The sequence below is a fragment of the Hemitrygon akajei genome, chromosome 32 (assembly GCF_048418815.1).
Source record: "Hemitrygon akajei chromosome 32, sHemAka1.3, whole genome shotgun sequence".
NCBI classification, from domain to species: Eukaryota; Metazoa; Chordata; class Chondrichthyes; order Myliobatiformes; family Dasyatidae; genus Hemitrygon; species Hemitrygon akajei.
The window spans coordinates 40,174,147-40,199,804 of record NC_133155.1 but is presented as its reverse complement, the minus strand read 5'-3'; the positions used below and the strand labels follow the sequence as shown (position 1 = coordinate 40,199,804).

Here is a 25,658-nt window from a genome sequence, read left to right as displayed (position 1 = left end):
GTCAATGGACCACACGACGCCCCCTTTGTGCAACACCTGGATCTGGGCTGGGTGGTGATAGGAGAGGTGTGCCTTGGCAACGTACACAAACTGACAGTTAACACACTCAAGACCAATGTGCTAGAGAGTGGCTGCCATTCAATTTTTCAACCCTGCACAAGTTTCATGCGTATCAAGGAAGCACGACAAGGCTTTAACAAATGTAAAGCAACCGACAAGACGCTGGGTCAGTCAGACTTCGCTCAAACTGAGCATGATATAAACTTGCTCCATCAGCTCAAGATGTCATTTTCTTAAAAATAATAGACACCAAGGTCTTCAGAGATGAAGCAAATAATTGGGTCGCCCCACTACCTTTCAGAGAACCACGCCAGTGCTTGCCAAACAACAAAGAGCAGGCAGTCAAGCGGTTCACGTCCTTGCAAAAAACCCTGAAAAGGAAACCTGAGATGCAGCAACAATACGTAGCATTTATGGAGAAGATCTTCGCTATTGGACATACTGAAGTAGCACCACCACTGAGGGAAGGCGGGGAGTGCTGGTACCTCCCAACATTTGGGGTTTACCAACCACAAAAGCCCAAGCAGATCAGGGTGGTCTTTGACTCCAGTGCTCAGTGCGCTAGTATCTCCCTTAATGAAGTGCTCCTTACAGGCCCCGACCTTAACAATACCCTTCTCGGGGTCCTGCTGCGCTTCCGGAAGGAGAAGGTCGCAATCTTACTGGACATCCAGCAGATGTTCCATAGCTTCTTAGTACAGGAGGACCATCGCAATTTTCTCCGTTTCTAATGGCACAAATGTAACTTCCTTCGCACTGCGGACGAATTGGCCCAGGCAAAGGACGTCATGCTTAAAGCAACTCAAAGAGCGACTTTTGCAGGGGAGTTTTCAGCTCTCCAAGTTAATAAACCAATACCAAAGGACAGCCCTTTGAGGAAATTCAGCCCGATCATGAAGAACGATATCATCTGCATTGGAGGCCGGTTAATACACTCCCAACTTCCAGCTGCAGAAAAGAGTCCAGTAATCCTGCCCAAAGACAGCCACGTGTCCTTACTGCTCACTCGCCATCACCATGAACAGGTAAAGCATCAGGGCCGTTACCTGACGGAAGGAGCAATAAGGGCAGCGGGACTGTGGATCTTGGGAGGTAAAACACTGATCAATTCAGGACTTCATAAATGTGTAACCTGCAGGAAACTGCGAGGCAAGTTGGAAGCTCAACGTATGGCGGACCTCCCACCAGAACGCCTCGAAGCATGCCCTCCTTTTACATATGGGGGGCTCGACGTATTTGGTCCCTGGACTATCACTACGAGACGCACCAGAGGAGGACAAGCAGAGAGCAAGCGGTGGGCCAGAATCACTGCCACATTCCCTAGTAGGGATGGACATGTCAGGAAGGTTGAGTTGAAAACTACTGACCAAGGTGATGTGAAAATTTACCAAAGGCCGGTTACAGAAGTCATTCTACTTCTACCTAACGACTGATTTAGAGACTGAAGTTTTGTATTATGTTCATTGTGACCCTACGAAGGTCAAGCGGGTAGTGTGTTGCCTTTATGGCATTTGTTTAGTTTATAATATTTTCACTTTAGTAATTCGTTTGTTATCATTTTCTAGTTAAAGTTAAGATTGTTTAAAGTAAATTCGTTGTCTGTGATATATCGCGGCATGCGATGACGTCACACCCGGTTTCGCCGCGTCTTGTGGGAAAATACCGGTTTGGAGAAACGGGAAGGAGAGGGCTCACATGTGCAGGATCAGCGCAAGAAAAGTTTTCTTTCTACGCACTAGAAACATCAGTGAAGCAACGCGGTAAGTTCATGAGATAATCGATATGTTGAATTAAAAATGTTAACGCTGATTCTGTTAAAAGTAATGACGGTTGATAAGGTTTATGTTTTTGTTATTTAAAGAGTTGCGGATAGTTTGTGTTGAAGTGTATTTAAAGCAGTCAATGGCGTAGGTAGATTCTGACTATATGCTGCACTTTAATGTAATATAGTTGTTGTAGTTTTACTTTTGCAAGTATTTACGATGTAAATGTGATATCAAGAAGGAAACAAATACTGTACATATTTTGTATTGTTTTATCAACAGTTTTCACCATACGTTAATGTGGAAGAGTGAACAGTAAACGGTTAATCTTACTGCGATCCTGTCTTCATTGACTACGGTTTACCTCGGTGTTTAGTTCAGAGTTCTCTTACACCTGAGTGAGAACACTACAGAGGGTCTCCCACACTGACCCAGTCTCTCACACTGAGGGTCTCCCACACTGACCCAGTCTCCCTTTCTGGAGGTCAGATGATGAGCAGACACAGGAGGGTCACCTACCTTGCTGCCTTTGGGTCCTGCAGATCCGGGTATCCCCGGCACTCCAGGTTCACCCTGAAAGGAAGCACAGGATTAGAGTGAGTCAGAATGACGGTGGGTCAACCAACATGGTAAGCAGGAGGGGAATGTGGAAAAATGGCCAAGCTGTCTGTTCAGTGAGGACATAGCAAATGATGAAAGCTTCCAGAGAGGATGGTGCAACTGAGGTTAATCACATATCCAGGCAATGCGCATAGCCCTCATCACGCCAAATTCTCTCACTCAGACTTAAAGTGGGGTATTTCACCAGGACCATGTTTGATCTCATGTCATCAAGATGCCCTTAAATGCAGTGACACAGATTCAGCAGCAGCGGTCCACAGCTGCCCTCTTCACCGCAGACTGCTCTGACCCTGAGGCCTCGATCTCCTCGCTAGCCATAGTCTGTAGAACTCCAGCTGGGAGGGAGAGTGGAGGTGTGGAGGAAAGTTGGGAGTTGGAGGTGATGATGGTGTGTAGAGGGGAGGGTGGAGGTGTGAGGGGAGGGATGTGTTGGTTCCACTGTAAGACCAGTCATAAGCACTGTGATAGGTGACCAGGGACAAAGAAGTCAGCAATTGAGACCAGAAATGTTTCACCATACTCCTGCTCATCATGAAACATGCAGTACCCTCAGCTCACACACTTCTCTCTCTGTACCCCAGCAGCTGGACTCAGCGGACTGTGTAAGAAGCATAAGGTTAAGGGACTTCGGACTGTAATAGGTTGTGTTCAGACTGAAGCAAATCTTCTGCATAATTAGTTATTAATTATGCAATGATAATCAAAGTGTTACCCAAGGCAGGAGATCTAATCACCTGTGAAATGCTCTTCACGAGGAACATTTCAATCAACCCCAGTGACTATGTATAGAGGAAGGATGCCCAGTTGCTGCTTCTCACTTAGAGCACTGCACAACTGGAGATGTGGATGAATCCAACCTGGTCCATCCATAATATTGAGGACAATGCCAATAGCACTTACAGTGAGCCAGCCTCTCTACTGAGGCGGCGCAGCACAGCAGCAGCGGCCTTTCAGACCTGGTGTTACTTGACTTACTGTTGGCTTGGACACAAGAGCAATGGGTGACCCAGCTTTCTAAATTCATGTTGCAGGACCTCTTCTTCCTTTTCACTCTGTCTTTATCACCACAATATCTGGCTGTTCTTCAAAGTGTAGGAATCTACTGTGACCACTTACCTCTCAAACAGATAGCCCATGTTGGCTACCGTTGGTTCAATGTTCAAATTTCAAAGTAAATTTATTTTCAAAGTAAATATATATCATCATATACTAGAGATTCACTTTGGTGCAGGTATTTACACAAAAATAAAGTAATACAACAGAATTTATGAAAAATCATAAAGACTGACTAACATGCAATGTGAAAAAGAGGACAAATTGTACAAAGGATCATATTTTATTTTATTTAGCAAAGCAGTGGCCCTTCAATCCACACTGCCCAGCAAACGCTGACAACCCTGATTTAACCATAATCTATTTGCGGCATGATTTACAATAACAGTAAACAGGCCTGGTACATCTTTGGACTGTTGGAGGAAAGGGACAAATTCCATGGGGACGAAGTACAGAGGATGCTGGGAATGAACTCTGATACCCCTGCACTGTAATAGCGTTACACTAACCACGACTCTGCCACGGTGACCATTTACAGAAGTTAGTAAATAAATGGCAACAAGCTGTAGAGCCTAGAACGAGTCTGTAGGTTTTGGTATCAGTTCAGAATTGAGGTGAGTGAAGTTAACCATGCTGGTTCAGGAGCCTGATGAGTGAAGGGTAATAACTGTTCCTGAACCTGGTGGTGTGGGACCTCAGGCCCCCTATACCTCCTGCTCAATGGTAGAGTGCGAAGAGAGCATGGCCTGGATGATACGGGTCCTTGTTGATGGACGCTACCTTCCTGTGTAAGTGTGCTCACTGATGAGGAAGTCTTTACCTGTTATGGATGGGCTGCAGCCATTACTTTTTGTAGGCTTTTCCATTCATGGTCATGATGCAGCAAGTCAAAACTTTCTCTCCTGTGTATCATTAGAAGTTTGTCAATGTTCTAGGGACATGCTGAATATGCCCAAACTTCGAAGAAAGGAAAGGCATTATCATGCCTTATTTTTGAGAGCATTTACATTCTGGTCCCAGGACAGATCCTCTGATATGGTAACACCAAAGAATTTAAAGTTATTGATTCTCTCCCACTGTTCTTCGGAGAAAGCAGCAGTGGCCAAGTTTGTGGTGCCTTGGTTTGTTCTGCTGCACAGGAGGGGAGGGGAGGGACACAGCTCGGAGACAAATCATGATAAGGGACTCAATGGAAAAGGGAGCAGGCAGACAGTTCTGTGGCTGCATACAGTACTGAATAGAATATTGCCTCCAAATGGTCTGGGATGTCTTGCAGTGGCGGCAGGACATTCTGACAACACAGGGTTGCCAAAGATCATGTCTAAGCTGGCAATAAGGCCAGAGGTATAAAAGGGGAAGAGATCATACAATTTAGAGGGCTACACTATGGATTAACGAGTGGGACATGCCACCTGCTGGTAGTACAGCAATAAGAGGATGGGCCGGTGATTGTATAGCTAAAGGCGTGGTGTGGGCGAGGGTGGAATTTCCGGATCATTGCAACCACTTGCTGGCAAGTTAGGACCTGTACACGCTGGATGGGATATATCTGCAGCAGAAGGGATCCAGCAACCCTGCAGAGAGTTTTACTAATGTTAGGGAGGGTTTGTACAGTTGGGAAGGTGATGTAGATAGCAAGTTCAGTAAGCAGGACAGTCATGGTGCTTGGGAGGACTGAGGACTAAACTACATCTATTTTAATGCAGGGAGGCAGGCTGGTAAGGCCAATGAACTGGAGCAGCAGTTAGCATGTGGGAACACAATACTGTCACCAGAGAAGTGGTTAAGGGCCAGCTCAGTGATTCAGGCATTGAAGAGGATAAAGTGAAATAAAAGGGAGTATTGCAATGTTGATTAAGGAGAACATCATTACAGTCATGAAGAAGGATATAGATTAAGGAGCTTTAAGATAAAGGAACAAAATTAGGCTATTTGGCCCATTGATTCTGCTCTGCCATTCCATCATGGCTGAGTTATTATCACTCTCAACCCCTGCTGCCCATAACTTTTGATGCCCTGACTGATTAAAACCTGATCAATCTCTGCTTTATTTCCTATCGCTGCCTGTAAAAGAGTTTGTACGTTCTCCCCGTGACCGTGTGGGTTTCTTTTGGTTGCTCTAGATTCATTGTAAGTTGTCCCATGATCAGGCCAGGATGAAATTGGGGGATTGATTGACAGTGTGGCTTGTAGGGTCGGAAGGGCTGACTCTGTGCTGTATATTAGTCAATCAATCAATAAATAAATAATAATCAATCAATAAATAACATTTAGCCTCCACAGGCATCTGTGGCAATGAATTCCACAGATTTTTCATCCTCTGGCTAAAGAAATTCCCTCTCATCTCTGTTCTCAATGGACATCCCTTTATTCTGAGGCTGTGCCCTCTGATCCACGACTTATCCACTATGGGAAACACCCTCTTCACATCCACTCTATCTAGACCTTTGAATATTCCAATGAGATCCCACCCCTCTTATTTTTCTAAACTCCAGTGAGTACAAACTCAGAGACAGCAAACACTCTTCATATTCATATAAACCCTTTCAATTCTGGAATAATTCTTGATAACCCCCTTGGTATCCTCTCCAATGCAAGCACATCTTTTCTTAGATAAGGGGCCCAAAACTGCTCACAACACGCCAAGTGCGGTCTGACCAATTAAATATAAGGCATCTGTATTACATCCTTGCTTTTGTATTCTAGTCCTCTTGAAATGATTGCTAACATTGCATTTACCTTCCTTACCACCGAATCAATATGAAAGTTAACCTTTAGGGAATCCTGCATAAGGACTCCCATGTCTCTGCATGTCTGATCTTTGAATTTTCTCCTGTTTAGAAAATACACCTTTATTTCTTCTACCAAAGTACATGACCATACACTTCCTTATACTATATTCCATCTGCCACCTCTTTGTCCTTTCTCCTTATCTATCTGTCCATCTGCAGTCTCCCTGCTTTCTCAGTATTAACTACACCTTCCCCTATCTTCGCATCATCTGCAAACTTGGCCACAAATCTATCAATTCTGTCATTCAAGTCATTAACACGTACAGAGAAAAGAAGCAGTCCCAACACTGACTCCTGTGGCACAAAACTAGTCACCAGCATCCAAACAGTCCCCTTTATTCCCACACTTTGCCTCCTGCCAGTCATACAATTTTCTATCATGCTAGTAACATTCCTGTAATAACATGGCCTCTAATCTTGTTACGCAGCCAGCTCCTGTGCAGCATCTTGTCAGAGGCCTCCCAATCATGTCACCTCTTTCTAAGGATTTGATTTCATTTTTTTTTAAACCAACAGAGCCACCCCACCTCCTCTGCCTACCTACCTGTCCTATGAATTTAATACTAAGCTCCCAACTGTGATCTTCTTTCAGCCACAGCTCAGTGATACCCACAACATCATAGCTGCCAATTTCTAACCGTTATTTTGTATACAGCATCCATTCAAATATAACACCTTCAGTCCTGTATTCAACACCTTTGTCAGCTTTGCCCCCATGTTACCAGAAGTTAGGGTTAGGGTTCAGTGAGAGATGGGGCCCAGATATGGTAGAAGAGAGTAGAGAGCGATTGGTTATGGTAATGGGGGAACAGGGATTCATAGAATCATAGACATGTGCAGCACAGAAACAAGACGTTTGGGCTGTAGTTATGTACCTAACTCCACCACCTCCCTCTGTGTGAAAAACCTACCTTCAGGTCTGCTTTAAATGCATTCCCTCTCACCTTAAAACTGTGTCCACTAGTTCAAGGCTCCTCTGCTTTGGAAAAAAAAGATTCTTTTTTTGTACATCTTCCCTAGTACATCTTGGAGCATGGTAGCTAAATCTAAGGAGGGAGGGACGGAGGCACTCTCACAATGTTGAAGCATTTAGATTTCAGGATGAATGCGAACTGCCAAGGCATAGAAGGCAAAGGACCAAGCATTGGTTTGTACGATTAGATAGATAGGTACTTGAAGGTCAGGAAGATTATAGTGGGCTGAATTGCCTGTGTCTGTGCTGTAGGACTCCAAGATTTTACGTATACAGGCCAGGACTGGGAGACAGGCAGCATTCTACATACAAGCTCATAAACACAGGTTGGCCATGTACAGACCCATGGAAGGAGGCTGTGGGATTGTGGCCAATGTTATTCGGGCTCAGCACTGTTCACATCTCTATGGAAATATTCCAAGTATTTACTCACCGGCTCTCCTGGTTTCCCCACACTGCCATCCTTTCCCTGAAAGCAAGAACATTTGAACCTGAGTTATTTAAACTTTCACCTCCGCCATGGACGGTCCCAAGCCTGGCTGTGAAAGGAGGATTGGAGGTTGGGCTAGCAACCCCATCCAGTAAAAACCCAGAGCCTCAGAAACACGAACAGATGCTCCAAAGACCTCAGCCCTGGGAAGGGAAGGATCTTTGCCTAGAAGACGAAAGATGGATTACACCTGGGGACAACTGGAAAAATTGGACCAGGACAGAGTAATCTTGCAGCTGCTCTCGGCAGTCTCTGTTCCAGTGGGAGATGATGGGCTTCAGAAGAAGGAAGAACAGAAAAATCTGACCATTCACTCTGCAGCAACAAGAGTTTTCACACAAGAAACTTCCACAGAAGAGTCCCAGTTAGCACTGTCTCTGGCAGAAGGAGAGGCAGGAATCGAGCAAATAAGAGACAGGAATAACACAGACAGGGAGAGGAAAAGGTACACAGAAACAGACAACCAGACACATTAGAGGAGCACACCAAATGAGGGGAGAGGGTGAGAGGGAGAGAGAGAGATGGAGAGAGAGAGAATGGAGAGATGGAGAGGGAAGGAGGGAGGGAGAGGGAGAAAGAGGAGGGACAGGGGAGAGGAAGAAGGTGAGAGAAGAGACGGAGAAGAGAGGAGAGAGAGGGAGGGAGAGGGGGAGAGAAAGGGAGAAGAGAGAGAAATACAGGAGAAAGGAGTAAGAGAAAGGCAGAGAGAGGAGAGATAGAGGGAGAGAGCGGGAGGGATGAGAGAAAGGGAGGGGGAGAGTGAGAGAGAGGACCACATGTTAACAACTTACCCTCATCCAACCACCACATAATACCACTCATTCTCCCTCCCACGTAAGACAGCCCTAATCCCTCTCAGTACCACTTCTTCAGAGGTCCTGCATTTGAAATCCTGACCCAGGCTCTCATCACTCTCTACTTTGGAAAATCTCCTGGTACAGTTTGTTCTCCAGACCTGTTTGAAAAGTCCACTGTGAAACTATCAGAGGAGGTTGATGGACTGACAATTCTGATGGGTGGGTGAACAGTGTTCTTGGTCTCAGGAGAACACTGTGTCAATGGTAGAAGGTAGTCGCCTCCCACAAATTGCCCACCCATGCACCCACCCCAGACATCCACTCCCCATTCCCACACTGGCATCATCAGCTACCCCCCAGAGCCTACAAACTGCAAAGGTGAGTCATTCCCAACCCCGAAACACCACCCGAAGAGAAGATAAACACAAGTTGACATGAACTCACTGGTAGGCCAGGCTGTCTGACTCCAGGGGGTCCCCTCTGCCCCTGTTGAATATAAAGAGAGCAAATTGTTAATTCACTAGTCACATTCAGCTGAGGTCAGCACAGAGATCCTTCAAACTTCACATGACATGACAACTTCACACTCACCTTCTCTCCCTTCAGACCCGGAGTGCCTGCCTGTCCTTGCAGACCTGGTAGACCCTATGGCAATGGAAAAAACACACGAAAGTGAGAGGTTAGTGCACGCACGCACGCACGCACACACGCACACACGCACACACACACACACTCTGCATTGGCCTTCATCAACCGTGGGACTGAGTTTAGGAGCCGAGAGATAATGTTGCAGCTATTTCGGACCCTGGTCAGAGACCACTTGGAGAACTGTGCTCAGTTCTGGTCACCTCACTATAGGAAGGATGTGGAAACCATATAAAGGGTGCAGAGGAGATTTACAAGGATGTTGCCTGGATTGGGGAGCATGCCTTATGAGAATAGGTTGAGTGAACTTGACCTTTTCTCCTTGGAGTGGCGGAGGATGAGAGGTGACCTGATAGAGGTGTATAAGATGATGAGAGGCATTGATAGCGTGGATAGTCAGAGGCTTTTTCCCAGGGCTGAAATGGCTAACAGAAGAGGGTACAGTTTTAAGGTGATTCAAAGTAGGTACAGACAAGATGTTAGGGTAAGTTTTTTTACGCAGAGAGTGGTGAGTGCGTGGAATGGGCTGCCAGCGATGGTGGTGGAGGTGGATACGATAGGGTCTTTTAAGAGATTCCTGGACAAGTATATGGAGCTTAGAAAAATAGAGGGCTATGGGTAACCCTAGGTAATTTCTAAACATGTTCAGCACAGCATTGTGGGTCAAAGGGCCTGTACTGTGCTGTAGGATTTAGAAACATAGAAAACCTACAGCACAATACAGGACCTTCAGCCCACAAAGTTGTGCCGAACATGTCCTTACCTTAGAAATTACCAGGCTTGCCTATAGCCCTCGATATTTCTAAGCTCTATGTACCTATCCAAAAGTCTCTTAAAAGACCCTATCGTATCCGCCTCCACCACCATCGCCGGCAGCACATTCCACGCACTCACCACTCTGAGTAAAAAACTTACCCCTGACATCTCCTCTGTACCTACTCCCCAGCACCTTGAACCTGTGTCCTCTTGTGGTAACCATTTCAGCCCTGGGAAAAAGCCTCTGACTATCCACACGATCAATGCCTCTCATCATCTTATATACCTCTATCATGTCACCTCTCATCCTCCGTTGCTCCAAGGAGAAAAGGCCGAGTTCACTCAACCTATTCTCATAAGGCATGCTCCCCAATCCAGGCAACATCCTTGTAAATCTCTTCTGCATCATTTCTATGGCTTCCACATCCTTCCTGTAGTGAGGTGACCAGAACTGAGCACAGTACTCCAAGTGGGGTCTGACCAGGGTCCTATACAGCTGCAACATTACCTCTCGGCACCTAAATTCAATTCTACAATTGATGAAGGCCAGTACACCATACGCCTTCTTAACCACACAGTCATCTGCCATCATATTTGACCAACCAAAATGAACCACTTCACACTTATTTGGGTTGAAATCCATCTGCCACTTCTCAGCCAGGTTTTGCATTCTATCAATGTCATGCTGTAACCTCTGACAGCCCTCCACATTATCCACAACACCTCCAACCTATGTCAGCATACTTACGAACCTATTCCTCCACTTCCTCATCCAGGTCATTTATAAAAATCACGAAGGGTCCCAGAACAGATCCCTGAGGCACTCCACTAGTGACCGACCTCCATGCAGAATATGACCCATCTATAACCACTCTTTGCCTTCTGTGGGCAAGCCAGTTCTGGATCCACAAAGCAATGTCCCCTTGGATCCCATGCTTCCTTACTTTCTCAATAAGCCTTGCATGGCGTACCTTATCAAATGCCTTGCTGAAATCCATATACACTATATCTACTGCTCTTCCTTTATTCCTGTGTTTAGTCACATCCTGAAAAAACTCAATCAGGCTCGTAAGGCACGACCTGCCCTTGACAAAGCCGTGCTGACTATTCCTAATCATATTATACCTCTCTGAATGTTCATAAGTCCTGCCTCTCGGGATCTTCTCCATCAGCTTACCAACCACTGAGGTATGAATGACTGGTCTACAATTTCCTGGGCTATCTCTATCTACTCCCTTTCTTGAATAAAGGAACAACATCCGCAACCCTCCAATTCTCTGGAACCTCTCCCGTCCCCGTTGATGATGCAAAGATCATCACCAGAGGCTCAGCAATCTCCTCCCTTGCCTCCCACAGTAGCCTGGGGTACATCTCATCTGGTCCCGGTGACTTATTCAACTTGATGCTTTCCAAAAGCTCCAGCACATCATTTCTTAATATCTACATGCTCAAGCTTTTTAGTCTGCTGCAAGTGATCACTACAATCACCAAGATCCTTTTCCATAGTGAATACTGAAATAAAGTACCTGTTATTTCCTCCGGTTCCATACACACTTTCCCACTGTCACAGTTGATAGGTCCTATTCTTTTGCTTCCTATCCTCTTGCTCTTCACATACTTGCAGAATGCCTTGGGGTTTTCCTTAATCCTGCCCACCAAGGCCTTCTCACGGCCCCTTCTGGCTCTCCTAATTTCCTTCTTAAGTTCCTTCCTATTAGCCTTATTATCTTCTAGATCCCTAACATTACCTAGTTCTCTGAATCTTTTGTAAGCTTTTATTTTCTTCTTGACTATATTTATTTCAGCCTTTGTACACCACAGTTCCTGTACCCTACCATAGCTTCCCTGTCTCATTGGAACGTACCTATGCAGAACTCCACACAAATATCCCCTGAACATTTGCCACATTTCTTCCGTACTTTTCCCGAGAACATCTGTTTCCAATTTAAGCTTCCAATTTTCTGCCTGACAGCCCCATAGTTCCCCTTACTCCCATTAAACGCTTTTCTAATTTGTCTGTTCCTATATCTCTCTCCAGTGCTGTTATAAAGGAGATAGAATTATGATCACTATCTCCAAAATGCTCTCCCATTAGAAACATTTCAATGTTTCTGTACACTAAACATATAACACACAGACACACCCACTAAACACACAAACACAGATACAACACACTAATTACACAAACACAGATACACATACACACACACACACACGGTCGGACTGTAAGTACAGACAGCCAGTATAACTGATGACTTACATGTCTTCCGGGTGTTCCTGTCCCAGGCGGTCCAGGATCGCCTCGAGGGCCTGGTTTCCCTGGAAGTCCGATCACATCCTTGAAATCATCTGGTATTGTGGGGCAAACCTCACACTGATCTCCCTGTACAAGACAATCCAAACACCACAAATTAATCAGGACTGGATCCCTTGATCCCAATCAGATTACTTGACGAATCAGGAATGAGGAACACACTGCAGGATGTTTGGACAAAATCAGATGGTGGCAGCAATATTAAGTGACCCGTGTCTGGCCAGATGTGGAGGTGTAGTGCGGTGTGGAAATAGAAATACGGACAGGGCCGATCAGCATCTCTCACGTTCACCACGTGAGCCATTTGTCTGTGTGTCCTCAGCAACTATGCCAAGCCAAAGGTGAGCTGGGGGTAGCTGAGAAGGATAAGTCAGGAAGAAACAGAGGAACAGTGAGGTCACAATGTTGTCCAGTAATTCCCACAGCTCATCACTAATCCTGACCACTGTACTCTCAGCACCCTGGCTTCAAACCAGGGTACAGGAAAGAAAAATGAGGGCAAGGACTGATAGGGCACCAAGCAGAAGTTCAACACTTCCTTCCCAACCAACCTCAGAGCCAACTGATTCCAGTTAGTAGGATGAGGGAAGAGCAATCTGTTCAAATCAGGGATACCCGCAGAAAGTGAAAACCTGCTGGGATCAGGGACACCTGCAGAGAGCAGGAACCTGCTGGGATCAGGGATACCTGCAGAGAGTGAGAACCTGCTGGGATCAGGGACACCTGCAGAGAGCAGGAATCTGCTGGAATCACGGACACCTGCAGAGAGAAGGAACCTGCTGGGATCAGGGACACACAGACAGTGAGAACCAGAGATAGGGAACACCTGCTGGGAATAGCAATATTTGCTCTGACAAAGGCAACAAGAAATTGTTGACTCACCTTTTCGCCTTTTAGTCCGGGAGAACCTCGTAATCCTTGTTTTCCAGGGTTTCCTGGAATTCCTATGGCACCTGGCTCTCCTGTATCGCCCTTTGGACCAGGATCACCCTGAACAAAGGAATTAAACATTTTCTCTGAGTGTTAATAAGGGTACCCCCGGAACCCCCCACATGGTGAAGCAGTTTAGGACCCTCAGTGAATCACCAGGGAAGGACAGGAATTCACCTTAAGCCGGGTGAGTAGCCTGTTTCCTCAGTAACAAGAGGAAAGAGAGAGAGATTGGCTACTCCTTATGGCATAAGTTAGGTCACACCTTCCTCCACTGCACACCCTTCCCTCACTCACCAGACAAGTCACTGGCCTTGCAGTGGCATCTGTAGCTCCAGTGACAGTCAAGGTTTAGACAGATCTCTCAGACAAACCCATCATTCCTGCTCCCACATCACACTAATCTTCACTGGTTGATGGCATACAAACCTGGTCCTCCAGCTCTAGCTCAGTAGTTTAACCCTTGTCATCATTCGTGAATTCCCAATTAATGCTTGCTGAGCTTGCGATTTGGATCCAGGGCTGTGAATGTTTTTTTTCTAGAACCCCCAGGTATCTTCAGATAAAGACAATGACCTTGTACTTTAATGATTCCTAGTGACTCCCCAGTGTGTGGTAATTGCAGTGGGCTGTAGACCTCACAGGCAGTGGACCCCAACCATCCTCCCTGTATTCACAACTGATGTAGAACCTTCATTCTTCAATAAAGCATAACACTATTACAGCCACTGTCTGTAACGAGTTTATACCTTCTCCCTGTGACTGTGTGGGTTTCCTCTGGGTGTCCCAGTTTCCTCCCACAGTCCAAAGGTGTATGTGTAAGTTATGAGCATGTCAGAAACAGGGCAACACTTGTGGGCTGCCCAGCCCAATCTCACTGATTTGATTTGACGTAAACAACAAATTTCATTGTATATTTTAATGTATGTGTGACAAATAAAGCTAATCAGTAGTCTTAAAAAATAAGCAGATATGAACTCCCCCTCTGAGCTCCCACTCAAACCATCTCCACAATTTGACATAGATATTCAGCTGAGGTTGAGCAGGTCCTGGACAAACATTCAGTAGTAGTAAAATATTGGCTGAAAATCTTTTAAGTGTTTTAAGAGACTCTTGGATAGGTACATGGAGCTCAGAAAAAAGAGGGCTATGGGTAACCTTAGGTAATTTCTAAAGTAAGTACATGTTCGACATGGCATCGTGGGCTGGAGAGCCTATATTGTGTTGTTGTGTTGTCAGTTTTCTATGTTTCTATCACTATGATTTGGGTTCAAATCCTCCAGAGGTGAGTGGGGTTAGGCAAATTACAGGAACCAGTGTGTGAACTTGTCCCTGAAAGGGAACCAGATAACATTAAACTGGTGACTTTTTTAGGACACTGGCCCAGAGGAGATTTTCACTGGGGTGGCCACTGTTCATCCCAGTGTAACAAGCCAGTGAGTGCTACTCTTCAACACAAGAGGTTCTGCAGATGCTGGAAATCCTGAGGAACACACACAAAATGCTGGAGGATCTCAGCACACACAACTTCCCAGCCCCGTGGAGAAATAGCCCTCTCTCCATGGAACCATCACAGCCCTGCACCGTTTGTCGATGCTCACTCACCGGTCTGCCGGGCTGACCTCTGGATCCATCCTCAGGTACTTCCACATGTGGGGAGGCAGCATTGAGCTTCCCATGTGGAGCAGTGAAGCAAGGTCCACATCCTTCGCCCTGCATTGTGAAGAGAAAAGAGCGAGTTTTACCATGGCGTCTGCACTGAAAGTAACCCACAGAACTGTCCTCCCATACCATATAACCATATAACAATCACAGCACGGAAACAGGCCATCTCGGCCCTCCTAGTCCGTGCCGAACTCTTAATCTCACCTAGTCCCACCTACCCGCACTCAGCCCATAACCCTCCACTCCTTTCCTGTCCATATACCTATCCAATTTTACCTTTAATGACACAACTGAACTGGCCTCTACTACTTCTACAGGAAGCTCATTCCACACAGCTATCACTCTCTGAGTAAAGAAATACCCCCTCGTGTTTCCCTTAAACTTTTGCCCCCTAACTCTCAAATCATGTCCTGTCGTTTGAATGTCCCCTACTCTCAATGGAAACAGCCTATTCACGTCAACTCTATCTATCCCTCTCAACATTTTAAATACCTCGATCAAATCCCCCCTCAACCTTCTACGCTCCAATGAATAGAGACCTAACTTGTTCAACCTTTCTCTGTAACTTAAGTGCTGAAACCTAGGTAACATCCTAGTAAATCGTCTCTGCACTCTCTCTAATTTATTGATATCTTTCCTATAATTCGGTGACCAGAACTGTACACAATATTCCAAATTTGGCCTTACCAATGCCTTGTACAATTTTAACATTACATCCCAACTTCTGTACTCAATGCTCTGATTTATAAAGGCCAGCGTTCCAAAAGCCTTCTTCACCACCCTATCTACATGAGACTCCACCTTCAGGGAACTATGCACTGTTATTCCTAGATCTCTCTGTTCCACTGCATTCCTCAATGCCCTACCATTTACCCTGTATGTTCTATTTGGATTATTCCTGCCAAAATGTAGAACCTCACACTTCTCAGCATTAAACTCCATCTGCCAACGTTCAGCCCATTCTTCTAACCGGCATAAATCTCCCTGCAAGCTTTGAAAACCCACCTCATTATCCACAACACCTCCTACCTTAGTATCATCAGCATACTTACTAATCCAATTTACCACCCCATCATCCAGATCATTTATGTATATTACAAACAACATTGGGCCCAAAACAGATCCCTGAGGCACCCCGCTAGTCACCGGCCTCCATCCCGATAAACAATTATCCACCACTACTCTCTGGCATCTCCCATCTAGCCACTGTTGAATCCATTTTATTACTCCAGCATTAATACCTAACGACTGAACCTTCTTAACTAACCTTCCATGTGGAACTTTGTCAAAGGCCTTGCTGAAGTCCATATAGACTACATCCACTGCCTTACCCTCATCAACATTCCTCATAACTTCTTCAAAAAATTCAATAAGGTTTGTCAAACATGACCTTCCACGCACAAATCCATGCTGGCTACTCCTAATCAGATCCTGTCTATCCAGATAATTATAAATACTATCTCTAAGAATACTTTCCATTAATTTACCCACCACTGATGTCAAACTGACAGGTCTATAATTGCTAGGCTTACTTCTAGAACCCTTTTTAAACAATGGAACCACATGAGCAATACGCCAATCCTCCGGCACAATCCCCGTTTCTAATGACATCTGAAAGATCTCCGTCAGAGCTCCTGCTATCTCTACACAAACTTCCCTCAAGGTCCTGGGAAATATCCTGTCAGGACCTGGAGATTTATCCACTTTTAAATTTCTTAAAAGCGCCAGTACTTCCACCTCTTTAATTGTCATAGGTTCCATAACTTCCTTACTTGCTTCCCACACCTTACACAATTCAATATCCTTCTCCTTAGTGAATACCGAAGAGAAGAAATCGTTCAAAATCTCTCCCATCTCCCTCGGCTCCACACATAGCTGACCACCCTGATTCTCTAAGGGACCAATTTTATCCCTCACTATCCTCTTGCTTTTAATATAACTGTAGAAACCTTTCGGATTTACTTCCACCTTATTTGCCAAACCAAACTCGTATCTTCTTTTAGCTTTTCTAATCTCTTTCTTAAGATTCCTTTTACATTCTTTATATTCCTCGAGCAATTCCTTTACTCCATGCTGCCTATATCTATTGTAGACATCCCTCTTTTTCCGAACCAAGTTTCTAATATCCCTTGAAAACCATGGCGCTTTCAAACCTTTAACCTTTCCTTTCAACCTAACAGGAACATAAAGATTCTGTACCCTCATAATTTCACCCTTAAATGACCTCCATTTCTCTATTACATCCTTCCCATAAAACAACTTGACCCAATCCACTCTCTCTAAATCCCTTCGCATCTCCTCAAAGTTAGCCTTTCTCCAATCAAAAATCTCAACTCTAGGTCCAGTCCTGTCCTTCTCCATAATTATATTGAAGCTAATGCTATTGTGATCACTGGACCTGAAGTGCTCCCCAACACATACATCTGTCAGCTGACCTATTGCATTCCCTAACAGGAGATCCAACACTGCCCCATCTCTAGTCGGTATTTCTATGTATTGTTGCAAAAAACTATCCAGCCCTTTTACAGAATGAGCTTCCCAATCTATGTGTGGAAAATTAAAATCTCCCACAATCACCACCTTGTGTTTACTACAAATATCTGCTATCTCCTTACACATTTGCTCTTCCAACTCACGCTCCCCATTAGGTGGCCTATAATACACTCCTATCAGTGTACCGGGTATTGATAGTAATTGATCAGCCATGATCTCAAAATCTCTACACCTTTCCCATTCCTCAATTCCACCCAAATAGTCTCCCTAGAGGAGCTCTCTAATCTATCCTTCCAAAGCACCGCCATAAGATTTTCTCGGACAAGCAATGCAACACCTCCTCCTCTGGCCCCTCCTACTCTATCACACCTGAAGCAACTAAATCCAGGAATATTTAGTTGCCAATCACACCCTTCCTGCAACCATGTTTCACTAATAGCTACAACATCATAATTCCAGGTATCAATCCACGCTTTAAGCTCATCCACCTTTCTTACAATGCTCCTAGCATTAAAATAGATACATTTAAGATACTCTCCACCTCCTCCTCTCTTTTCATCCCTAACAATGCATTCAAATTTATTATCCTTTTCTTTCTTCTCCCCTACATCTTCGGGCTGAGCGCATCCCTTCTCCATCACCTGCCTTTCCTCCCTCACACACTGTCTACTTACTTGCTCTACTGGTGAACTAACCTCCTCTCCCATAGTTTCCTCAAATTGATTCCCGCCCCCCATCTTACTAGTTTAAAGTCTGCCCTGTAGCCCTAGCAAACCTCCCCGCTAGGATATTGGTCCCCCCAGGATTCAAGTGTAACCCGTCCTTCTTGAACAGGTCACGCCTGCCCCAGAAGAGGTCCCAATGATCCAGAAACTTGAATCCCTGCCCCCTGCTCCAATCCCTCAGCCACGCATTCATCCTCCACCTAATTCCATTCCTACTCTCACTGTCACGTGGCACAGGCAGTAATCCCGAGATTACTACCTTTGCGGTCCTTCTTCTTAACTGCCTTCCTAACTCCCTATACTCTCGTTTCAGGACCTCTTCCCCTTTCCTACCTATGTCATTGGTACCTACATGTACCACGACCTCTGGCTCCTCACCCTCCCACTTCAGGATATCTTGGACGCGATCACAAATGTCCCGAACCCTGGCACCAGGGAGGCAAACTACCATCCAGGACTCCCGATCACCTCCACAGAACCGCCTGTCTGAACCCCTGACTATCGAGTCCCCTATTAATATACCAACTCTGAGGGTCCTCCCAGAGCCTGGATCCCACCCACACTGGCTGTGGCTTGTTACAGTGACAGACCAGCTGCTCCTTCCTAAACTGTTCCACCGCATGGTTCCAAATGCACAATGGACTAAACACTTTCTCGAGGACTCTGTCTACACTCACTGGCCCATCATCAGATAATCATTTCCAGCTCTTTGGGACTGTCTCCTTGAATGGATGTCCAGGAGACACCGTACAGTGACTGAAACCAGAAGTGCATTGATCAGGGTGCAGCAGCCCTCCCTGCAACACTGCTTCGAATGCTTGCAAGTACCACAGCAGCTGTCACCCCAGGACCAGATTACAAGCTAACAATTAGCACCCACGGCCGCTTCAGGTAATGGCCAAGAATCCTGTTCAGTGATTCCTGTGTGGGGTCTCTTAGCTCTTCAGCACACAGCTCACTCTCAGTTACACATTGTTATGTACCCCTAGGGTTCATTTTTTCTGTGGACTGTCACTTGAATATACAAGAACACACAGACACACACGGCTCAGAGTCAAGATGGATTCGGTCAATGGAAGACATCAGTGAGTCAGTCGCTGGTTTCAACGTTCAGAAGCCAAAAGCGGTGAGTTGAGATCAATCCTGAATATTGATAAATGACTCTCACAAGTTTCTGCAACTAGACGAAAGTTTGCAGAGAAGAAAGGAGAGGAGAGGAAGGTTTGAATCAGAAGAAACCTAGTGACAAAGAGATCACTGTTTGGACTCTCTCTTCAAGTAGTCCATAAGGGGTGAGTTTGTTTCCATTCGAATACGAAAGTGTGATTGTCACGTAGTTAATCCACAGGAGTGGGTTCTCTGGTGGGGGAACACCTTTCTGAATGCCACGTGTGTGTTTACCCTTTGTCTGGGTGTGGCAGTTCACTGAAGAAAGGCACCCCTGTGGCAAATCACCGTTGGAGTTATTTCTTATGTCGCAGAACTGGATAAGTGGCTATCACGTTGTGTGTGATTGGGGTAACCTTGTGGAATCTACCAGTGTGTCGACCCTTGCCTGGGTGGTGGTTCCCTTGAAGATGGTCCCTTTTGTGATGAGCTACTGTTGGTGATAATCCATATGTGGATTCTGTCTGAGTATCCTGTGGCCACCACTTTGGGACATCCCGTAGCTGAATTCGGGTGTGGTATCACTTGTGTTGAAAGAATACTCGCTGAAGATCACTGACGGTGATACTTTGTGTGTAGAGTGGAACAACTTCAGAGATAAAACCTACTGCTATTGTTATTTTGTATTGCTGTCATGGAATCTGTGGAATATCAACGCAATTGCCTTCTCACAACCTTCGCCTTTGGATTACAAACATCTCACATTAATTAACCTGTGCATCTGAATAGAACTTCCTTACATACTAATGTAAGACTGTATCACTTACCACCTAAGTTTGAAGAAGTTTGGGAACTTTATTTTTTACACCTATATATGCATAACAGCATTAACTCTTGATTTACCTGGTTTAAGTTACTATATGACATAGTTACTAATAAAATAATGTTTTGTTAACAGCAAAACCAGACTCCAGGTGTGTTCTATTGCTGCTGAACTTTTACAGGGTCGTGTGTAAGTGACACACATGGATGTGTTCCCCAGAGGGGAGTAGTTGCCAGTGGACAGCACCCACAGCCATTCCCTTTAACCTGAATGCTCCCACCATCCATCGATGATTTCAGTGCCTTTGTGTCTTCAAATCACAGCCTGTGACTGTACACAAGCTCTGTGTCTCACAGTTTCCCCCACCCCATCACTGCACTAACATGTTAACCAGAGTCCAGTTCACATCCCTTCCTGTGCTTCTCATACATAAACACCACTCAGTCTCAGCCCTCAGTCACCGAACATTCTGAGCAGCAGTGTAAAGAGTTGCAAAAAGGTACAGTACAGAGACAGGTCCTTTGGCTCATCACATAATTCCATTAGCCCATACTAGACCATATGCTTGTATGACTTGACTTTTTCAACGGCCTCTCTCAAAGTTTCTCAACCATCGTGACTGTACCTTATCCCACCACCTCCTCTGGCAGCAAGTTCCAGGCAATACTCACTAGCCCTTCAAATTGCCTTTAAACCTCCTTCCTTTTCACTTTATAGCACCAGTGGTCAGGGTTCAATTCCCACTGCTCTCAGTAAGGAGTTTGTATGTTCTCCCCAAGACAGCCTGGGTTTCCTCTGGGTGCTCTAATATCTTCCCACATTGCAAACCTGTACAGTTTAGGGTTGGTAAGTTGTGGGCATAATTTTTTGTGCTGAGAGCTTGGTGACACTTGATGGCTGCCCTAGCACATCCTCGGACTGTGTTGGGCATTGATGCCAATGACGCATTTCACTGGATGTTTTGATGTTTCGATTTACATGTTGCAAATAAAGATAATCTTTAAATCTACATACAGTATTTTTGATATCCCAAACATGGGAAAAACATTTTGGCTGCCTACCATATTTATACCTCTATAATCTATATTCTGTACATCTATCGCGTCACCCATCAGCCTCTTTTTCTTCAGGAAAAATAAAATCATTATGTCCAGTCTCTCCCCATCTCTTTTCCAATACAGATAACATCCTGGTGAATCTCCTCTGCACAAGAATGACAAAGATGTGCAGCCCTTCACAGATAGAATTTCTCTTCGTCCCATTCAGACCCCCAGCCTGAGGATTTGACCCTGTTCCAGACTGCTGGAGAGCCTCCAGTATCTACCCACCAATTCCCACTTTGCCTTTCCCTTTGTGTTTGTACTTTCCTCAGGCACCCTTGATCAATTCCTCTGTGCCTGTCTCTGTATTCTCTGAAGGGACCAGCAGAATTCTCTAAAGGGACCCAATATTGCTTCATGATGTGTACTACCCCACCATTCCTACCTCCCTCTCCTCATTCTTCCCAGTGGCCCATCCCCATGAAATGCTGCAGCAACCTACTCTCCCAATCACTCTCCCTCACATCCAATATTCTTGTTCCCAATAAAGCCCAGATTCTGTCCTTGCAACACACACTCAAGATGCAGGAGGAACTCAGCAGGCTTTCAGCATCTATAGAAAAATTACAGTTGACGTTTTGGGCGAAAATCCTTCAGCAGGACATTCTGTCCTTTCCTGGTTGTACACAAGGACTACTGAACCCTCGGTGAGGTTTGTGGATATGTGTGAATGTGTTTATCAGACCTAGAGGGATGGGTCACCCTACAGCACAAAGATAAACCTGATGCTATCTCTCCACTCCGCTCCCTTCACCACTCCAGTCTTATCTCTGCACGGCCTCACCCACACTTGTCCCCAGTGATTTTTGCCAAATGAAGGTGACATAATGTGTTAGTTCTCTCAGTTGTTAACCCCATCACCTCCCCCTTACCCACACCCTTTGTTACCACACTCCCCCATCTAACACCCTCCTTCCACCAAACCAAACAGCCATCCAGTTTCCCCTGCTCAGCTTTGATCCTACATAATGCCCTCTCATGCCTCACTTGCCAAGTGCTCATCCTGTCTGAGAGACACACAGAGGGCTGACAATCTAATCCCATCATGCTTGGCTCGCCAAGTGCCCATCTCGTCAGAGACTAAACAGAGGGCTGACAATCCAATCTTATCATGGCTGCCTGCATTGTACTGATTCATCAGCTGCTCTAAACTCTAGATATCCAGTTGGTGGTGGGAGCAACTGTTCCCACTGGTTTGGTGATCTTGAATTAATTACACAGAGTAGATTCAACTTCTTGTTTTGAATTGGGAGTGGGAAGGTAGCAAAGACCAGTTTGAGATGGTGCTGGTGAACACCAGTCACTAAATACAGGTGGTGGCAAACAAAACAAAGAATACAACTAACAACACACACAACATGCTGGTGGAACACAGCAGGCCAGGCAGCATCTATAGGGAGAAGCGCTGTTGACGTTTCGGGCCGAGACCCTTCATCAGGACTAACCGAAAGGGAAGATAGTAAGAGATTTGAAAGTAGTGGGGGGAGGGGGAAATGCAAAATGATAGGAGGGGGTGGGATGAAGCTAAGAGCTGGAAAGGTGATTGGTGAAAGTGATACAGAGCTGGAGAAGGGAAAGGATCATGGAATGGGAGGCCTCAGGAGAAAGAAAGGAGAGGGGGGGGGGAAGCACCAGAGGGAGATGGAGAACAGGCAAACAACTAAATATGTCAGGGATGGGGTAAGAAGGGGAGGAGGGGCATTAACAGAAGTTAGAGAAGTCAATGTTCATGCCATCAGGTTGGAGGCTACCCAGCCAGTATATAAGGTGTTGTTCCTCCAACCTGAGTTTGGATTCATTTTGACAATAGAGGAGGCCATGGGTAGACATATCAGAATGGGGATGGGACGTGGAATTAAAATGTGTGGCCACTGGGAGATCCTGCTTTTTCTGGTGGACCGAGCATAGGTGTTCAGCGAAACGGTCTCCCAGTCTGCGTTGGGTCTCACCAATATATAAAAGGCCACACCGGGAGCACCGGACGCAGTATACCACACCAGCCGACTCACAGGTGAAGTGTCGCCTCACCTGGAAGGACTGTCTGGGGCCCTGAATGGTGCTGAGGGAGGAAGTGTTCCACCATCTCCCTCTGGTGCTTCCCCCCCTCTCCTTTCTTTCTCCTGAGGCCTCCCATCCCATGATCCTTTCCCTTCTCCAGCTCTGTATCACTTTCGCCAATCACCTTTCCAGCTCTTAGCTTCATCCCACCCCCTCCGGTCTTCTCCTATCATTTTGCATTTCCCCCTCCCCCCACTACTTTCAAATGGTGGTGTTCCACCACCATTTTGTGTGTGTTGTTGTTTGAATTTCCAGCACCTGCAGATTTCCTCGTGTTTGCTCTTTAAAGAATACAACTAAATACTTTATTAATAACTCCTTTTCTTGTTTGTGGTAAACGATCACCACAAACAGTGGAGAAGTGAGTGATGGTGAGGCTGAGTCAAGGGTTAAAGCGTGCGGGTGAGAGGCAGAGTTGGGGTGAAGTCAAGGCATGTTTGACATAAAGTCAGGATGAGTGAAGTGGAGCAAAGTTGAACAGATAATAGGTACTTTGTACTTTGAATTTTGAATGGCACCTGCTTTGTTGCTTGTTTTCTAGTTTACTGTTCTGTGTTTCTATTTTACTGCGTTCTGTTTCTATTTTATTGTGTTCTGTGTTTCTATTTTACTGTTCTGTGTTTCTATTTTACTGCGTTCTGTGTTTCTATTTTACTGCGGTCTGTGTTTCTATTTTACTGCATTTTGTTTCTATTTTACTGCGTTCTGTGTTTGTATTTTACCACGTTCTGTGTTTCTATTTTACCGTGTTCTGTGTTTCTATTTTACTGTTCTGTGTTTCTATTTTACTGTGGTCTGTGTTTCTATTTTACTGCGGTCTGTGTTTCTATTTTACTGCATTTTGTTTCTATTTTACTGCGTTCTGTGTTTGTATTTTACCACGTTCTGTGTTTCTATTTTACCGTGTTCTGTGTTTCTATTTTACTGTTCTGTGTTTCTATTTTACTGTGGTCTGTGTTTCTATTTTACTGTGGTCTGTGTTTCTATTTTACTGTTCTGTGTTTCTATTTTACCGCGTTCTGTTTCCAGTTTACCGCTTTCTGTGTTTCTATTTTACCGCGTTCTATGTTTCTATTTTACTGCGTTCTATGTTTCTATTTTACTGTGTTCTGTGTTTCTATTTTACTGCGTTCTGTTTCTATTTTACTGCGTTCTGTGTTTCTATTTTACTGCGTTCTGTGTTTGTATTTTACCACGTTCTGTGTTTCTATTTTACCGTGTTCTGTGTTTCTATTTTACTGTTCTGTGTTTCTATTTTACTGTGGTCTGTGTTTCTATTTTACTGCGGTCTGTGTTTCTATTTTACTGCATTTTGTTTCTATTTTACTGCGTTCTGTGTTTGTATTTTACCACGTTCTGTGTTTCTATTTTACCGCGTTCTATGTTTCTATTTTACCGCGTTGTGTTTCTATTTTACTGTGTTCTGTGTTTCTATTTTACTGCGTTCTGTTTCTATTTTACTGTGTTCTGTGTTTGTATTTTACTGCGTTCTGTGTTTGTATTTTACCGCGTTCTGTGTTTGTATTTTACCGCGTTCTGTGTTTCTATTTTACCGTGTTCTGTGTTTCTATTTTACTGTTCTGTGTTTCTATTTTACTGTGGTCTGTGTTTCTATTTTACTGTGGTCTGTGTTTCTATTTTACTGTGTTCTGTGTTTCTATTTTACTGTGGTCTGTGTTTCTATTTTACTGTGTTCTGTGTTTCTATTTTACTGTGGTCTGTGTTTCTATTTTACTGTGGTCTGTGTTTCTATTTTACTGCGTTCTGTGTTTCTATTTTTCTGTGTTCTGTGTTTCTATTTTACTGTGTACTGTGTTTCTATTTTACTGTGTTCTGTGTTTCTATTTTACTGTGTTCTGTGTTTCTATTTTACTGTGTACTGTGTTTCTATTTTACTGTGTTCTGTGTTTCTATTTTACTGTGTTCTGTGTTTCTATTTTACCGCGTTCTGTGTTTCTATTTTACCGCGTTCTGTGTTTCTATTTTACCGCGTTCTGTGTTTCTATTTTACCGTGTTCTGTGTTTCTATTTTACCGCGTTCTGTGTTTCTATTTTACCGTGGTCTGTGTTTCTATTTTACTGTTCTATGTTTCTATTTTACCGCGTTCTGTGTTTCTAGTTTACCGCGTTCTGTGTTTCTAGTTTACCGCTTTCTGTGTTTCTATTTTACTGTTCTGTGTTTCTATTTTACTGCATTCTGTGTTTCTATTTTACTGTGTTCTGTGTTTCTATTTTACTGTTCTGTGTTTCTATTTTACTGCGTTCTGTGTTTCTATTTTATTGCGTTCTGTGTTTCTATTTTACTGTGTTCTGTGCTGTTCTGCTGAGCATTGTGGGCATGCTAAGTTGGTGCTGGGAAGTGTGGCAACTCTTGCAGGCTGCCACCAGCACATCCACAGGTTATGTTGCTTGTTGATGCAAATGTCATTAATTTAATGAAGAAGTACACTCTGAATCTAGCAGAAATGCAAGGCAGCAGGGAGGGGATGAATG

The 25,658-nt window shown here is 44.7% G+C and overlaps 1 protein-coding gene across 7 annotated transcripts in view; it reads right to left on the bottom strand.

Annotated features, from left to right (window-relative positions):
* Window positions 1–25,658, bottom strand: part of LOC140719770 (uncharacterized) — a 411,496-nt gene that overhangs the window by 124,951 nt on the left and 260,887 nt on the right. For all 7 annotated transcript variants that reach the window (XM_073034626.1, XM_073034628.1, XM_073034629.1 and 4 more), the window contains 7 exons: window positions 14,800–14,907; window positions 13,147–13,254; window positions 12,211–12,333; window positions 9,141–9,194; window positions 8,994–9,035; window positions 7,696–7,731; window positions 2,343–2,396 (listed from right to left, as the gene is read on the bottom strand). In XM_073034626.1, coding sequence (XP_072890727.1) covers window positions 2,343–2,396; window positions 7,696–7,731; window positions 8,994–9,035; window positions 9,141–9,194; window positions 12,211–12,333; window positions 13,147–13,254; window positions 14,800–14,907 — 525 coding nt within the window. The remainder of the gene's footprint in view (window positions 1–2,342; window positions 2,397–7,695; window positions 7,732–8,993; window positions 9,036–9,140; window positions 9,195–12,210; window positions 12,334–13,146; window positions 13,255–14,799; window positions 14,908–25,658) is intronic.